The sequence below is a fragment of the Calcarisporiella thermophila genome (genome assembly GCF_041956535.1).
Source record: "Calcarisporiella thermophila strain CBS 279.70 unplaced genomic scaffold VTP21scaffold_6, whole genome shotgun sequence".
Lineage (NCBI taxonomy): Eukaryota > Fungi > Calcarisporiellomycota > Calcarisporiellomycetes > Calcarisporiellales > Calcarisporiellaceae > Calcarisporiella > Calcarisporiella thermophila.
The window spans coordinates 1145854-1162605 of NW_027192196.1; the positions used below are offsets into that span (position 1 = coordinate 1145854).

General features: G+C 40.4%; 5 protein-coding genes across 5 annotated transcripts; 3 read left to right on the forward strand and 2 right to left on the reverse strand.

Annotated features, from left to right (window-relative positions):
• Nucleotides 1-1412: 1412 nt before the first annotated feature.
• On the reverse strand, nucleotides 1413-2370 carry VTP21DRAFT_10223 (uncharacterized protein; the record flags this gene model as incomplete). Its single annotated transcript, XM_069389536.1, has 2 exons — nucleotides 1413-1482; nucleotides 1547-2370. The coding sequence occupies 2 exons, from the start codon at nucleotides 2368-2370 to the stop codon at nucleotides 1413-1415; spliced, it is 894 nt and encodes a 297-aa protein (XP_069253949.1).
• A 3836-nt stretch (nucleotides 2371-6206) lies between these two features.
• Nucleotides 6207-8212, forward strand: VTP21DRAFT_10224 (uncharacterized protein; the record flags this gene model as incomplete). The annotated part of the gene is made up of 2 exons (XM_069389537.1): nucleotides 6207-6276; nucleotides 6348-8212. The coding sequence occupies 2 exons, from the start codon at nucleotides 6207-6209 to the stop codon at nucleotides 8210-8212; spliced, it is 1935 nt and encodes a 644-aa protein (XP_069253950.1).
• Nucleotides 8213-8844: 632 nt separating this feature from the next.
• On the reverse strand, nucleotides 8845-10549 carry VTP21DRAFT_10225 (uncharacterized protein; the record flags this gene model as incomplete). Its single annotated transcript, XM_069389538.1, has 6 exons — nucleotides 8845-8973; nucleotides 9116-9699; nucleotides 9761-9822; nucleotides 9891-9940; nucleotides 10023-10045; nucleotides 10117-10549. 6 exons carry the CDS (start codon nucleotides 10547-10549, stop codon nucleotides 8845-8847), a joined length of 1281 nt encoding a protein of 426 aa, XP_069253951.1.
• A 476-nt stretch (nucleotides 10550-11025) lies between these two features.
• Nucleotides 11026-11967, forward strand: VTP21DRAFT_10226 (uncharacterized protein; the record flags this gene model as incomplete). The annotated part of the gene is made up of 1 exon (XM_069389539.1): nucleotides 11026-11967. The coding sequence occupies one exon, from the start codon at nucleotides 11026-11028 to the stop codon at nucleotides 11965-11967; it is 942 nt and encodes a 313-aa protein (XP_069253952.1).
• A 1828-nt stretch (nucleotides 11968-13795) lies between these two features.
• On the forward strand, nucleotides 13796-15959 carry VTP21DRAFT_10227 (uncharacterized protein; the record flags this gene model as incomplete). The annotated part of the gene is made up of 3 exons (XM_069389540.1): nucleotides 13796-13971; nucleotides 14044-14523; nucleotides 14615-15959. The coding sequence occupies 3 exons, from the start codon at nucleotides 13796-13798 to the stop codon at nucleotides 15957-15959; spliced, it is 2001 nt and encodes a 666-aa protein (XP_069253953.1).
• Between the last annotated feature and the right edge of the window lie 793 nt (nucleotides 15960-16752).

Below are 16752 nucleotides of genomic sequence, written 5' to 3' on the forward strand. Positions count from 1 at the left end.
TTACAAATTCTCATATAGTGGGACATACACCCTGTATGAACACTTGGGATGAAGCAGTACAAAAGAATATGGAGAGAAGGGAGAATGATTGGAGTTGCAACTGAGAAGCACAGAGAAACTCGATGGGTAATTATGAGGAGATGATGGCCGTCATGCACATCGACTGATGAAGACGAACCGAAAAGGAAAAGTGGGAAAGAAACAGAGAGAGCAGAAACCGTCTATTTTGTAAACATTCAGTTGCGTCTCATTTCCCTAAAGGAGCCTACGGGCAAACTCCTACCTCACCTTCCTGTTAAATTCCCCGCATTCAGGCCCGACCAATCACCGCCTGGGAGACGGATCGGTATCCGAGAATGCTTGAAAAAATTTAGCAGGATTCGATAAGCTTTAAGCACCATCACAAGGGGCCGAGTGCCTATAGGCCACCGCGACAGCCCTTGTCAGACTCGCGGCCTCATGTCTCAAGTCAGTGCTTCCAGCCCCTCCCCCCTACTGGCGCCAGGAGCGCGCGATAGATCGATCGGTCTGAAGCAACGAAAAATGCCGGCAGAGACCATGACGTAGCGCCTGGTTGTGCTTGAAATTGCCTGAGTTTGTCAAATGGCAAAAACGGATTCCACACCCGCTATCTGTGTCATGTTTTGGTCTTCCACACGAATAAACGCAAAGGCTTTGGGTGCAGTAACCTTGTCGTGTGCCCCTACTCGCATTAAATTGGAGCGAGGTTAGTGCCCTTCCTTTTTCTAATAAGTCGGAGGCTTGGGTTGAGTTGGCACCTAGGGTTCCGATCACAATTGAGTTGTAGATGGATGAATGATAAGGAATGACGTCAGTGCCCGTCTCACATCCAATGTCGGTCAAAGTGACTAGCTACTTAGGGATAAAATGGAGGTGCGCCTCACAGTTTTATTCGCCTTATCTTCTTAAGAGAAAACGTCCTGAGCCACTTTGGGCGTTACATATTGCATTTTCACACGCGGAAACGCGGAACCTAAAAGAAAGAACGCACGTTTAATTGCCATTAAGCTCATGTCCCCTGAGTTACTCTGAGGTAGCTTAACCCTAATTAGCATGTCTCATTCTGGGCACAAATCTTGGAAGTCAGGCCTGAGCGGAAGCGACCACTGAGTGTTCTCGAGGGCAAAGGGTATTCAAGACTGCACCCAAGATCTATTAGCTAGGCCCTACATGCATAAACTGGCAATACGCGCTATAGTGATCAGCTCCTAAATCATGTCTATGGCTTCTTTGAAACAGTCCACATGATCATGTTGTGTGAGTAATCAAAGCGAAAACATTTATTTCGTATCGACTATCTTATTTACGCTAACTCACTTCTATACAAAAAGAAAACATATAACCAAAAGGAGAATTGATGCTATGTACGTCTCTTGTCCCCGAGGCCGGGCTTAGAGCTTGGACTGCGTGTCAATCGGGAATAACTCCTCGTCTTCTTCCTCAACTCTTAGCGAGGGAAACCTAGAACAAAATAGAAATAGCGTGAGCATTGTATCATTCGCGTTGGCTCATTGATTATCCGTACTTTTTGGGCAGCATGCGAGGGGGCTCCTTATCCCTAACACAGCGATAGGAGGAGAATTCCTGAATACCCCATCGCTCCCGTAGGTAGTCTTCTTCAATCCATGCAACGCCATTCAAGCCCTCTCTTTTCCTATCACGCGTCATTAGCCAGGCCGCGTCGGCCATGATATCAGGAGAGCGCATCAGCTCCCTACCGATTCCCGCCAAAGCCTCCGTCGCAGCCGATTCAATGGCTGTCGCAGGCCATAAGCCACAAATGACTTTGTCCTCCGGAATTTCAAGTGCTAGGCCTTGGAGAAGCACCGTCATGGCTACTTTGGACATGGCGTAGGGTACTTTGCCTCGGAAGAAGCGAGAATAGATGGGTGCTGAGAGAACAATGAACCGAGATGGATTGTTGATTCGAAGCCAATGCTGAACGGCGATATAACAGCCACGTGCATTGATGGAATGCAGCAAGTCATACTTCTTGAGGGGCGTTTCATGAACTGGCCCCCATGTAATTGCACCCGAATTGTATATCACGGCAGTTACCTTGTGATCAGGTAAATGTTTTTGGGTCTCCTCGAACACTCGAGAAATGTCTTGTTCATTGCGTACATCGCACTTCATCGGAATCGCTTTGCCACCTTTCTCCTTAATGAGCTGCACTACTGAATGAATGGTTCCACCGCGGAGTGTATTTCTCACATTTTCCTTCTCCACTTCAGTCTTAGATGAAACAACCACTGCGTAACCTTCGCGAGCAAACTTGAAGGCCATTGCAGCGCCAATTCCACGCGAAGCGCCGAATATGATGGCTACCTCCTTCATTTTGTTACCCATTTCAGTTCTAAGTTGGCATGGTAAAAGTAACTGAAATTCATATGAAAAATTGCCAAGCCTCTCTTCTTGACCTCCAAAGCATGTGAACTTTTATAAAAATATAATTTAATACAGGGAGTTCAACAATGGAGGAAACAAGTTAAGTATCATAGACCCCAAGTTTGAGGATATATCAAGTTGTTTCGAGCAAAAGACTTTTGAGAAGAGTGGATCGATTTATACGACAATGAAACAAAATTTATTCATTCAAGCATTTTCTATACTATCCGTATATCTACTCTCTACGTTTATACCTTTCATAAGTTTTTGACATAAGCAATACACGAATTAACTTCGATAGCATGTATATGCGCATACACCATCACCATGAAATTGAAAAAGTTCTCATTTAAATTTATCAACTCGAGCCCATTCAACTATAGGAACTACTACACGCCCACGAGACAAGACAGTCCATGACGGGTAGCGCTTGGGCTTGTTTCATTGCATCTCTACAAAACGCTCGACACGCTTTGTCATATATCTTCATCATTTCACAGCAACCGATTTGGCTGGGAGATGCACATAAATTTCCATGGAATCCTGCTGTCACCAAACAATCGCCACAGCTACCGCCAACGTTTTTGGCAGCCGTAAGAAAGTTTTCGCAGTGATTGGCTCCCACTAAATACATAAGATTAAAGGAGCCTATGCCAAGAAGTAAACCTATCCAAGCATAGAGCCTGTTTGGAAACCGCATTTTAAAGTGATTGAAGAATAAATAAATGTGTATATTGGAAACCCTTTAATGAATAGCCTTCGCTATTTATAGTGGCAAAATTGTCTCGATCATGTATTGCATTTCCTCAACGAAAACTATGTTCTGCTTATTTTCCAAGATATTTAACCGATTGCTAGCAAGTCCAATATATTTATTTGGCGAGTTTTATATATTTGCCGGCATGGACACGCTGAATTTCTTAAAATGCCAATGAAAATAAACCCATGTTTAAAAGTAAGTTGCGGCATGCATTTGTATATCTAATTCAGCTCGTTTAGATGGTTGTAAAGAATTCCAGATTTATTAAATTACCCTTGTTTAGTTGTAGATAGGATTTAAATGTTCTGGGCAAAGCTTTGAAATCATAGATCCCGATTTTCCGTGTAGCTTATTCCAATACAGCAAGTAGACCTGACAAATGGGAGTAGACGTGAAGTAGATAGTTCAAAATATATACAATGTTTTGTTCCGAAAACACTATGAGAAATAGGCTTTAGCCAGAGAATCACACTTTATAAACCCTTGTCTTTTTTCTCACGATGATTACTGAATAATCTCTCTGACCTTTAAGGTGGAATCTGAAATTGGTCATCGTTTCACTATAGTTGTCTAATATGTTAATATGAGTAGTTTTCAATTGTTATTTCCACCTTTCCAAATGCTCTTTATACCGACCCTTTGTCAGTGAGTCGATTTGCCACTTTGCTAATGAATCTATAACTGAAAATATATTATAGCAAATTAAATGTCAAAATTCTATATCACCCACAAAATCCTGAAACTGTCAAATTAGCCGCATATTCTGGCGTGACATATTTATATTGGAGGACGTCAATTGAATATCATCGGCAATTTAAGAGAAAATATGTATAATAGTGTTGAGGAGTCTATTGCCAACAAAAGAAAACTCCAAACACTACCTCTCCCAGTGCTCCTCTCTCGAGCACTCATAAAACATCTCCTATAGAGAACAGGCTTAGCTGAGGCTTGGAGATCGCAAGGATCAATCGAAATCTTTCAAAGAGCTATATCCATAGCCTTACCGCATAATTAAAAAGGGAATTTCGCATGATTAGAGCCTTAAAATTCGGGTGAGCCTCTTTGATGCATGAGAAGGAGTTATTTTCACTTAATTAATCTGAGTGTTCTAAAATTCTTCGTTTCACTAAGGCTATGAACAAGATAATTTAAATTCCCATGGAAAGGTAAAAGCTAGCTATACTAAAATAGAGAATTCCCACCCCACAGCCGCTTTCGGGGGTTTTTTTGCTGCGCACTGAGCAAGCTATAAAAACGAGCCAGGATACTAGGTGAGTCAAAATTCAAAATCGAAAGATACAGGAGCAACATGCTTAAGCTGAATTTCATTCACGTCTCTATTGTTCTGATCATCTTCATCCAATGCATATCTAATGCTGGAGCATGCCAGTCATATCTGGATTGTCGTGGGCTCAGTTGCCCCGGTGGCTACCCTGATTGTATAAATGGGGCCTGCAAATGTTGCCGAGATGAACCTTCAGGAAAGCGGTGCTGGTGATATTGGTAAATAATCGGTTACTGGGCTGCTCCATGACGTATGTAAACATGAACGTATGAAATGTTTCCCAAAAAAAGTCCATCCAGTATTTTATCCAAATATTATTTATATACATTGGCTCTTCAATATATAGCACTTTATAAGAATAATGCCTATTATTATTTGGTTATTCAAATAAAAGATATCCTTGAATTCCGAAAGTCACCACAAAGGTTAGATAATTCATTTTACTGCTGAAAAGTGTTCCTCGTAGACAAATTTCATGCAATATGGCAAGCCCCAGAAATCAATTAGATAACGAGACAAGGACTGTGCAAATATAGATACTGTATGTAGTGCAAAGAATGTATTAAACTACAGCTAGTATAGATAGCCACATCGCATCTAATTTTCATTATCCTTGGTATTTTTATCAACTAATTAATTAACGTGTTCGTTCCGATATAAAACTATATTGAACTCACCTTAATTACTTGATTTTCACCATGCTTGCCCGACTAAGTTCAACACCCTAACGTGTGTTTAGAATGGAGAGAATGATTTCAAGCTTTTTTTCAAGATCATGATTTATTATCACGATGAACCCAGGATTTTCCCCAGATTAGCTTTTGTATTAGATCTCTGAATATACGCTCTATCAACACGTATGAATTAAATGGCCAATAAAAGATCAAAGAAAAAGCAAATTGAATCCAGAAATCATATACGTCAATGCAATAAATAAATTGTCAAGTAATATTTTCACAAAAAATACAAGCAGATTTAGCAAATTTAACAACCGTGATATACTCATTTCATCAGTTCAATTACTATCGAAAAGAACAATTGTGTGTGCATTGGTGTTATGTTCGTCTTTAGATACTAAACATAGTGAAGGATCATATATATTTATAACTCCTTAAGCGGATCGTTTTAGAGTGTGCGGAACAAAAGTACATTGTTAATTTTAGCGCATTCAAAGGCCTATTTGGCAAATACTTAGATTAAGACGGATACTATCTTACAATCCCATTAGTCCGTTGTATATTGATAGCCAGGTAAAAGCTTGCAGATTGAACCGTCCAATTAGTTATGCGCATCGGATGTTATTTATAGTATTAACGCTAAGCGATTGGATTTAGCTAAGGTCTAATAATAGGCATAAGTAAACATGATGAAATTGAGGATCCAGCTAAATATATTTCTAAATTCCAGAACATGATGTAGAGAACAATCAACATTACTTTATTTTTTATATACCTGATTTAACTAATAATCCCATAGGCTGAATACTTGAGTGGTTGCTGCTTTTGAAAGAGCTCGAGTAGGTGTTTCTGACCCCCAATCAAACGCCCTGTAAAAAAGGGTGAGTTTTTAACTTGTAAATATATTTACCGTGGAACTAAGGAGGGGATTTAAACTCTAAATTTTTTCTTGCTATTTGATCACCCTAGCGTCTCCCTTTGGAACCTTTATAAAGAGGGAGAATTTTGGAAAAAATATTCCATCGAATTTCCACTCTTTCAGCTAAGCCGTATATAGCCATATAGTTTTCGACTCATGGCTCGTATTTTTATATTTTTCCTTTTTGCCTTGATTGGGGGTGCATTGGCAGAAGATAAGCAAGGAGGTAATTGTTGAAGCAACATTATATTTATTTGTAGACAAAACATCTCAACTCTTACCTTTCCAATCGTATAGAAAATATTCAGGTGGTTGAAGATCAAATTTTAATTCCAGTATCAGGAGGTGCTTTTTCGATGAGTGCCAGTAATTTGTCAATAAAGACCACTGACCAAGGTCAAGAGATAATCGTATCCGCTCCCGCAGTGGAAGACCTTGGCAAAGCAGGCCCGATAACGGTGCGTGGAAGAGAAGCGCAATGGTCTTTTCCGTCTAAGAACTGGACCATACGAGCCACCAGCGAAGACGGGCGACTTGTTATCAATGTGCAAGGCACGCATGACACTTTACTCACCTGGCCAACCACGGGAGTCGACCAGAATACGTCAACCATGCAAATTCCACGTGGCTCTGGTTTGTCCATCCCCGTACGGGATCCATTTTGGAATTCGAACTATGAGCAAGGTGGTTTGAACAGCACCGATACATTCGATTTGACAGGCGGAGGTGGTTTTGAGATGCCCTTCTGGGGATATACCATTGGTAGTCGCGGTGTAAGTTACATTGTGCCTACCGACATTGGAACAAAGGGCAGGACTGTCTCAGATGGCCAGCTTCGTCTCGTGCTCTCACATGAATTCAGCGATCGTGCAGAAACCCTCAACTACACTGTCATGTTTGCACTCACCGATGACTCGCCGCTGGCGGCTGGTTTGGACTACCGTCGTTACCTGATATCACAGAACGCACTATACAAGTTGCAGCAAAAGATTGAAGCTAACCCTGAGGTTGGCAAGCTCATTGGTGCATTTCATGCCTATCTCTGGAATCAGTCGCGGACTGATGAAGGCATTGCAAAGATTCGTCAGACTGGAATATCGCGAATGTGGGTAGGCTATGATGCCAGTCCTGAGCTAATGAACAGTAAGGCCGTGACTGTCGCTCAAGAAGCCGGATATCTTGTCGGCCCGTATGATTCTTGGGCCAACGCGCAAGATCCTGCCAAGTCGGATACTACTGCATCTATTTGGCCGGGGACTGTATACCCAGATGGCTGCATTATCAAATTCGATGGGAAAATAAGAGAGGGCTTTAAAAAACGTGGTTGCTATTTGAGCTCACAAGCATTGGCCCAAGATGAACCGACAAAGCATTATATTGCCGAGCGAATAAAGAACGTAACGGCCAACGGCGCCAAAAGTGTCTTCCTCGATGTGGATGCAGCTGGCGAACTCTGGGACGATTTCAGCCCCAAGCACCGTATGAACCAACTTCAGGATAGGCAAAATCGTATAGAACGAATGCGCAAATTATCAAAGAATTTTGTCGTTGGTTCCGAGACTGTGCACGGCTGGGCCAGTGAAGTTGTTGCTTTCAGTCATGGTTCTGCAACCGTTGTCGCAGGGGCATTCTGGAAAAAGCAAGGTGAAATATGGGGCAAGTATTATCCCCCGGCTGGGCCAGACTTTTTTTTCAAACCGGTGACACTACCTGAGTTCTTGCGCAAAGCCATGTTTGATCCCGTGTATCGGGTGCCGCTCTACGAAGCCGTGTTGCATGATTCAGTCATTAATTTAGATCGCTGGGAAATCCCACTCTACAAGCTCAATGATCTGGTGACGACACGAGTCCTGCTTGCCATGCTCTACAATTCCCCCGTGATGCTAGCCCTCAACTACGGTGAATTGGATGCTCACGGTGCGCAGATCGCCGAGCTACAAAAATATTTCGAGCCTCTACACTCGGCAGCTGCCACCCAGCCGTTGACATCTTTCCGCTACGCAACCTCGGATAAACTGGTGCAAGAGACGGTCTTCGGTGATAATGAGCTAAAAGTCACCGCTAATTTCGGCAAGGAGATTCATCAAGGTTTACCTGGTGGTTGTGTCGAAGCTGTACTCAAAACGGATAATGAGCCGCGAAGAATTTGTCCAGCAGCATAGTTCGTTTTATTTTTATTTAGAGTACATCAATATTGATATTTAATTTCTGATGTGTTTATACTTTTAATGTGTCACAGAATTAGAATAACTAGATTTCGTTTATCATTTCGAATATTATCATTAGATTGTTAAATTAAACAGTAAGGGAGAGAATAGACCAATATTTGATCATGAAATTTGCCTTGGTCGATATAATTAACAAAGTATTTAGATTAGTCAAAGATGTTAATAAAATGGAATCCAATTGGCAGCAGTTGTTTTTATTTTAATATAAATAATAGAACAAGACAATTTAAATTAAAACAAATCCTAGACTAGATCGAAGTAGCGTATTAAACAGTGGCAACAAAGGAAAGGCATTGGCAATCAATAAATTTTAGGACTCTTTTCTTTTGTAGAAAATATAAGTATATAAAGAGATAAGCTGATATGAAAAAAAAGAATGAAGGCTAGCTAAAAGAATGAAAAAGATTAATATCGAGTGCACAAGGGGAAGGCGTATATTCTATTTGGCGCAATTGGCCTGAATAATATAACAGGAGACTCGAAGTTACTTGAAGAGTAAACATTCACTAAGACAGCACGCGTGTCAACGGGTAAGGGGCTTTAAGTCACAGAGGCAATCGAGGAGTTCAGTCGGATGGATTAGCGTTAGATTTCCCGGTTCCCTTGCTTAGTTGCGTTTGGCTCATATCCGCCATCCATTTAGGAGGCAAGATCCCCGTTTGATCTTGAATTGTAGCCAAAAGTGGTGGGAGATTCTAAATAAAATTTCAAACACGATGAGCAATAGTGCAAAAATAATGCAGAGTAAGTAGGTTGAGAGAGGGGAAGGAGGGGATAGGGGAAGCAGAAGGTGAGGAAAAAAGTGCTCTCCTCTGCTACTTTTCTTTAAAATCTCACCTTCATGACATCGGCTACTGGGTTAGAACCCGAAGCGCCAGATCCATCGGTGTTCCAAACCGTAATCTTAGGATTCAAGTTCTGGACTGCGGTCGCGTTGGCATTAGCAAGGCGTTCAAATGTGCCAGACTCCATCATGAAGTACTGAAGTGCGGCCTGATGATCCCCATGGAAGGCGTCTATGATCTCCCGCAGATATTGGATCTTGGTTTGGAAGAGAGCCATTTGTCCCTCAGCTTTCTTTTGCTGTTGGTAAAGCTCAGCATTGGCTGCTTCCATTTGTGCCTCGGCTTCCGCCTTGGCACGGGCCACTAGCTCAGCTCTCAACCTCTCGGTCTCAGCTGCAGCATGAGTTTCTTGAACATGTCGCAAAAGTTCTGCCTTACGGAGAGCCGCTGCCTGCTCCGCTTCAATTCTAGCGATCTCCTCCTGTCGGCTATACTCAGCCTCTTTGATCTTCAGTAAGGCAGACGATTTTGCAACTGCCTGCTTATTTTCGTTCTCAATGGCTACAGTATCAGCTTCGATCTTTGACGTTTCCTGTCTCGTTTGGGCAATTCGCTGTTTTTCACCAATTTCACCACCTAATGAGAGACAGAATATTCAGGATCTTTCTTGAATAGTAATAATTTGGTATATACTAACGTTTTCGCGCTTCTGAAACGTCCACACGAGCCTGCGAGATAGCCCCTTCATGTGTCTTTTGCCTATATTTTCATAACAGAAATTAGTTGAAAGTAACGGTGGGAAAACTCTACCATTTGGAAATACATACCTTAGATATTTAAAGTACTCACTACCACTCGTGTCCATAAGTTGCTTAATCTGCATTGTTTTAATCAAATATAATATGAATTAGCATTTTAACACACTTCGCAAATCTGTGATATTGAATCTAATTGCGTACGTTTGCATTATAAATAAAGAGGCCTATCGAAAATAGATGTAGTGCTAATCAGTGGCCGGAAGAGGTAGTATTCATTACGTAAGAATTCACTCACCGAATTGATCTAATTCCGATTGAATGCTTCGAACAATATTTTCCTTAAAACTTCTACGGTCACGGAAAATTTCTTCAATCGTCATACTCGCAGCTAGAACACGTGCTTCACCCTCGATAACACCTCGTACCAATTCCTGGACGTGGGATTCGCCTTTTGGCGTGTTGGTCAAAAGCCGAGCATACCGTTCCACCGACTCAAGATCGTCTTTGGGGCCGACGGTAAAAGATCCTGGGAGGAGAAACTCGAGTTTTTCGATGGACATAACATTGAGATCGAGGGTGTAATTTAGAGGCACGAGTGAAACTGATTGGGAATGTTGCCATGGCCAAATGAGGCCCTTTCGCTGGAGTTTGATATCCTTAATACCAGCACCGGTAACAACAAGGAACTCATTGGCGTTAGCAATTCGGTACCAACCAAAGCTTGGCATTGCGGGAGAGAGCGGAGAGGAGATTACGGAAACTAAGTCAGGGATGTCGCTTCTCGGGGAGAGGTGCTATTCCGCCATATTTATATGAGAAAGAGTAGTAGCACAGCCATTCACCTCCGCATTGCCAATTGCTTTCATTAAAGACACTATAGATGTCACAAGATGCATGTCGGTGACAAAGAGAGGTGTGGCAACCAATTAAACTGAAGCTAGGAAAAAAAGAAATTCATTATTAGAAAAACAGAAATTTAGTTAATGGGTTAAGCGGAAACAAGTTTTCATCCCGGAATTATCTGGGTCGTATTTTACGTCATATGGGAGGGTTTTTCATTCATGCTTAGGCTGATGAATTAAAATTTCCAAAGAAAATTAGATTAACAATGAAAAAGCTTAGCCACACATTTAAACCCCCCAAAAGAGCCTATGTTTTAGTCAAAAAAACTCGCATTTATTTCTTGATTAGATTATATCAAACAATGTTAGAAGGAGAAACAGTAACGTTTAACGTTGGTGGTCACACATTTGAAATCTCCCTTGCTTTAGTGCTCTCTAGGCAGCCAAATTCGCAACTGGCAAAATTGGCGAGAGAGTGCCTCCATTCTAATAGTCTTAAACCGATTTTTCTAGACCATAATTCCTCTGCATTTGCTGTTGTTCTTGATTATATCCGGTATGGTCGGGTGTTTATTCCACCAGATGTTTCGCGTCAAGTGGTGGAGTTAATTTTGAACGACATGAACATCGAATACACGGAGGAGGATATCAACAAAGAACTAAATGATGGTAGCGGACGCTTCATCGGATCTCCAACCTCATCAAATGCCAATAGCAGTATATCATCCCAATCATTAGCTGGCACGCTCTCCACTACCGCATCAGCAGGATTGCCTTCATATTCTGAAGCAATTGCATCCTCTGCTTCTTCTGCTTCTATTGATGCGAATTATAACAACTATGTCCGAGATGTGAAAGGGGAGCGTATTAATACTGCTTCGGAGCTACTTAGAAGTAAAGTCGAGAGATTGTTTCGAGAGCGATTACTGCACGTTCTCAATGGTGCTATCTATGCGGGCTATAAGAAGCTTGAAATTCTTTTAGCACCTGAAAGAATGCCCATCGATAAGGACGTATTGCATAATTTTGGAGACACAAACACGGTCAGAGAGTGGGTTGGCATTCCTCCAGACGAATCCGATCCAGACGAGATTAGATGGATGTTGCAATCGGAGGCTATGGGACTTCTTAAGAGCTCTATTGAGAACGAATACTCTGGTGGGGCCGCTTACCAGAGATCGTTGAGCGTATTGAAGCATGTCATTGTTGGTAAAACTTATTGTACCGTGAAAAGAGAGACAGAATGGGGGCTGATGGAGAGTGTGGGAAAAAATCTGATCAAAATCGAAATAACTTATCGATAGCAGACTATTTTCTTGATTTTTCTTGATTCTAGGTAAATTCAATTCAAGAGGCAATGTTATGCCGAGAATGATTTCGACCTTAGAATATTTCTCACATAGCATGTGCTTTATGTAATGCTTTACTATAAGAATAAGCAAGCTATTACCCTAAATATCACCAAGTAAGATTCATGGCCGGGAACATTTTGCATATTCTTTGTTAGTATTTATAAATCATGATTTGTGTTAATAAGTTTGAGCAAAACAGCATGTTGCTCCAAGGGACTATTGAAAACTTGGAATTTTGCAGACTTGTAGAGTGGTGCTCTATAGCTGATATAGGCGACTATTTATTTTTAACTAAAAAGATATAATATGCTCGAATTTAAAAGTGACACTAGTTCAATTTCTTGTCGATATCTATTGCTTGTCCAGAATTTTTGTATCTTTTTAATAGATGATTAAAAGATTGAGGTCTTCAAAACTTGTTAGCGTATCTTCATGCTGGGCACTCGCATACTTTGTATTATATTCTGTTCATTAACGAATTCTTCTTTCAAATTTTAGTCCTTATCTCAGAATAGCTGTAGCAGCTGATTACATGGATCAATGTTTTTTACTAAGCGAAATCCAGAAATTTTTGACATGCTAGCTTCGGGCTAGTCGGGGTTAAGCTACTGTTTTGCTGAGTTGTTTTAAAAACTCAGCAAGACAAGTAGCGTGGAATTTTTCATGATTTGTTTTGTAAAAAAAAAATGGCCTACTACAATTGTTTGTCTGGTAATTCTGAGTTTTAAAACAAGCACGGTATTCAGTCTTTTTCTCAAAGATTATGATATTAAGTGATATTGAAAGATGAGCAATATTGAATAATAAGGGCCAAATAATAGAATTTCAATCCATACTAGTGTCAATAAGTATTATTATTCTACCTTTAGCTCTATTTTAAGCTAAGACATTCTCTGGTTATCCGGAAAGTTCTTGGCATCATGTAAGATGTTTACAGGTCTGAATTCAACGTACTAACGAATCAGAGAAAAGAAGAAAGCAGTCAACCTGCTGTTTCTCATGTATGATCTAGATCTCTATTTCAACTTGTTCCAACCAAATGCATATTTTGTAAACTATAATAGCCTCATTTCTCCCCGATATATAGAAGGTGGATCGGGAACTTTAGCGACAATATTTCTATCCTATTCCCTTCTCTATAGACCCTCAGTGATTTTTTTCCTCTCTAAAAATGTCGCTCGATAGATTTCGAAAAATCTTTAAATATAATAATTGGATTCGATCTCCTTCCTCATTAACTGAGAGATCAGAAAATATACGTGGACGATTGCCATTTTATAATGAGGATATCGAAATGAGAAATAATGTGGAGGATGCAAGTAGGTAACTCCTTAATAACTTTTATATTCGGGTTGATTAAATTATCAATCGAATAGACATACTTAATATAGCTAATTGTAAGACAGAGAATAATCTTAGAAATAATGGCTCCAGAGATGAATCAAAGTGCTCCAAGCTTTTAAGACATTATTCTGAGGTCCCTGAGAGCGTGATTTTCGATACATTTAGGGTAGATCAAAATGGTCTAAATGACTCTGAAGCCAATAGGCGACTAAAACAGCATGGCCCAAATATCCTCTCATCAAATCGTCCTCGGCGTGTATTTATGATCATTTTCATGGCTGTATTGCACCCGTTTAACCTGCTTCTGTTATCGCTCGCTATAATTAGTATTTCCGCAGAAGATATTCCAACCTTTGCTGTGATGTTAGTAGTTGTCTTTCTATCCACTAGCTTAAGAATCTGGCAGGAGTTCAAATCTTTTGTGGCAATTTCCAAAATGCTAAGCGGATTGCATTCTCATGCAACTGTTTTACGAAGTTTACCGGGCAAAAATGTGAGAAGCATTGAGGTAGATCAGAAAAGTGTAGTCCCGGGTGATATAGTGGTATTTTCAGCTGGAGATACCTTCCCTGGTGATGTTCGCATTATTGAATCGAAGGATTTGTATGTTAGGTAAATTTGCATAAAATATAAATTTTTTCTAGCCATCTTAGGTATTAATTCTCTTTTTTTTATTGTCTTTAGTCAGTCCATCCTTACGGGAGAGAGCTTACCGGTGGCAAAATTTGAAGTTGTATATCATAGAGGGTCAGATAAAGAACTCTTTCAACGAGACAATATCTGCTTCATGGGAACAAGTATTCTAAGTGGATATGGAAAGGCAATTGTGCTTGCTACGGGGGACAATACATATTTTGTGTCAATTGCTGGAATCCTTGTTGCACGGCGTCCCATTAATGCATTTCAAACAGCAGTGCGTAGGATTTCCTATCTTTTAATCGGCTTTATGTTCGTTATGCTTCCAGTTGTCGTAGTTATTTCTGGCCTCGTATCATTAAACAGTTGGAGAGACGCTGCACTCTTTGGTATCAGTATAGCAGTCGGATTAACTCCAGAGATGCTTCCTATGATCGTCAACACATCTTTAGCCCAGAGTGCCCGGGTTCTCGCGAAAAAAAAACTCATTGTTAAAAACTTGGATGCGATTCAAAATTTTGCAGCTATGTAAGTAAGACTGAATATAGGCAGGGATATTTATATCTATATTTTAAATATATGAGAAGAGACTAATCAATATATTCTAATTATACTATAGAAATGTATTGTGTTGTGACAAAACGGGCACTTTAACTGCAGATATAGTCTCTCTAGTTAAATTTATGGATGCTCAAAACAAATCGTCGCCAGATCATGTTTTAAAATACGCATATTTAGTAGCTTACTTCCAGGCTGGACTGCGAAGTCATATAGATCAGGCTATATTAAAGTACTCTCATGAATTTGGTCAAGGAAATATATCCGAGAGGGGATGGATCAAGCTCGATGAAATTCCAATTGACTTCGTTCGGCGTCGTATGTCAGTACTTCTAAGCAAATACGATTCCAATGAGAAACCATTACTGGTAATGAAAGATGCCGTTGAAGAGATACTTAGTGTGTGTACAAGCTACTATATAGATGGGATTAAAGTGAAAGAAATTTCTGATGAGATACGCGAGAATCTTTTGAGTATGGGCAATGAGTTAAACAAGGAGGGATTACGGGTGATTGCGGTAGCTTCAAGACAGATGGAAGAATTTTCTGGAAACCTTATCGGCTTGGATGAAAGAGCTATGGTTTTAAATGGCTTTCTTGCCTTCCTCGATCCTCCGAAGCAATCAGCACTCCATGCACTCAACAAGCTTCATGACAATAGTATAAACATCAAAATTCTAACGGGTGATTCACTATCCATTGCCCGAAAAATATGTAGCGAGGTTGGCATTATAGCTGAAGAAGACAGCTACGTTTCCGGGCATGAGTTAAACCAGCTCTCTCCAGAGGATTATAAGCAGACTGTCGAAAGATGCCAGATTTTTGCCAAGCTTACACCCCTCCAAAAATTAAAAATTGTAGACACTCTGCGTAATAACGGCAATATAGTAGGATACTTAGGGGATGGAGTTAATGATGCGTTAGCTCTACATGGTTCAGATGTGGGTATATCTGTCGATTCAGGTACTAGCGTTGCCAAAGAATCTGCAGGTATTGTCATGGCAGAAAAGGATCTAAGCATATTGGCTGATGGGGTGGTTCAGGGTCGTATCACGCAGGTCAACACCTCCAAATATATATATATAGTCGGAAACTTCGGTAATGCCTTTTCTCTCCTCATTGCTGCACCATGGCTTCCTTTTCTCCCAATGGAGCCCCTTCAAATCCTTGTGCAAAATCTTCTTTTTGACATCTCGCAGATTTTTTTCCCTTGGGACAGCGTAGACCCGGAGTTGATTCGCAAGCCTCGAACTTGGAGCATCCGAAATTTATCGTTTTTCATGATTTGCATAGGGCCACTCAACTCTTTATGCGACATCGCCACTTTTTTTGTCACTTTGGTTTTATTTTTGCATCCAGAGCAAAAAAGACGACTACCATGTATTTCAATCAGCCTGGTTCCTTGAGAATTTTCTTACTCAAATTCTCATGATACATTTATTACGTACCAGAAAAATTCCATTTATACAGAGCATGGCTTCTTGGCACGTGTGCGTAATGTCCTTATTTATGTGTATCTTTAGCATTATTCTCCCATATATCCCGTTAGGTTCGCTGGTGGTGTTACATCCAGTTCCTCCAATTTATTATTTGTTTTTAGTGTCTATTATTGTAGGTTATTCTTTGATGATCGAGCTTGCGAAATTCGCCTATGTTGGATTTTTTGGCAATTGGATATGAAAGTGGAATATATACTAGAATAGATTTAGATGCAATAAAGATTGCAGCTATATAGAGCTTAAATATTACTATCCATCTCGATCTGAGCACTTACTTCAGATATTTGGACTATTGATTTGCATGCGCGGTGGATACTGTGTGCCTCTTTGAGGACACAGTGGCTCCCATATCATCATTAAGTAGATCAGGTTCCCATCTAGGAGAATAACGTGGAAAGCATGGGGATCACTTCGCTCTCCTTATAGTATCCTGATATTTCATTTAATTTTGATGACATTTTATAGGGATGTTTAAATGGATAAGTGTTTGGAAAAAAAAAATTAAATAAAATATCAGGAAATTATGAGGATGATAGATCATGATTCCCTATGCACACTCCTGTTAAAAAATCACAGCCCCTACAAAAAACCCGTCTGGTGAAAACTGCTAGAAAACGAATAGGAGCATGTAGAAAAGGTGGAGGAGGTTCGCGATTCCCTATAATTTTTCAACAATTTCACTATAATTTGTAGACTCCTC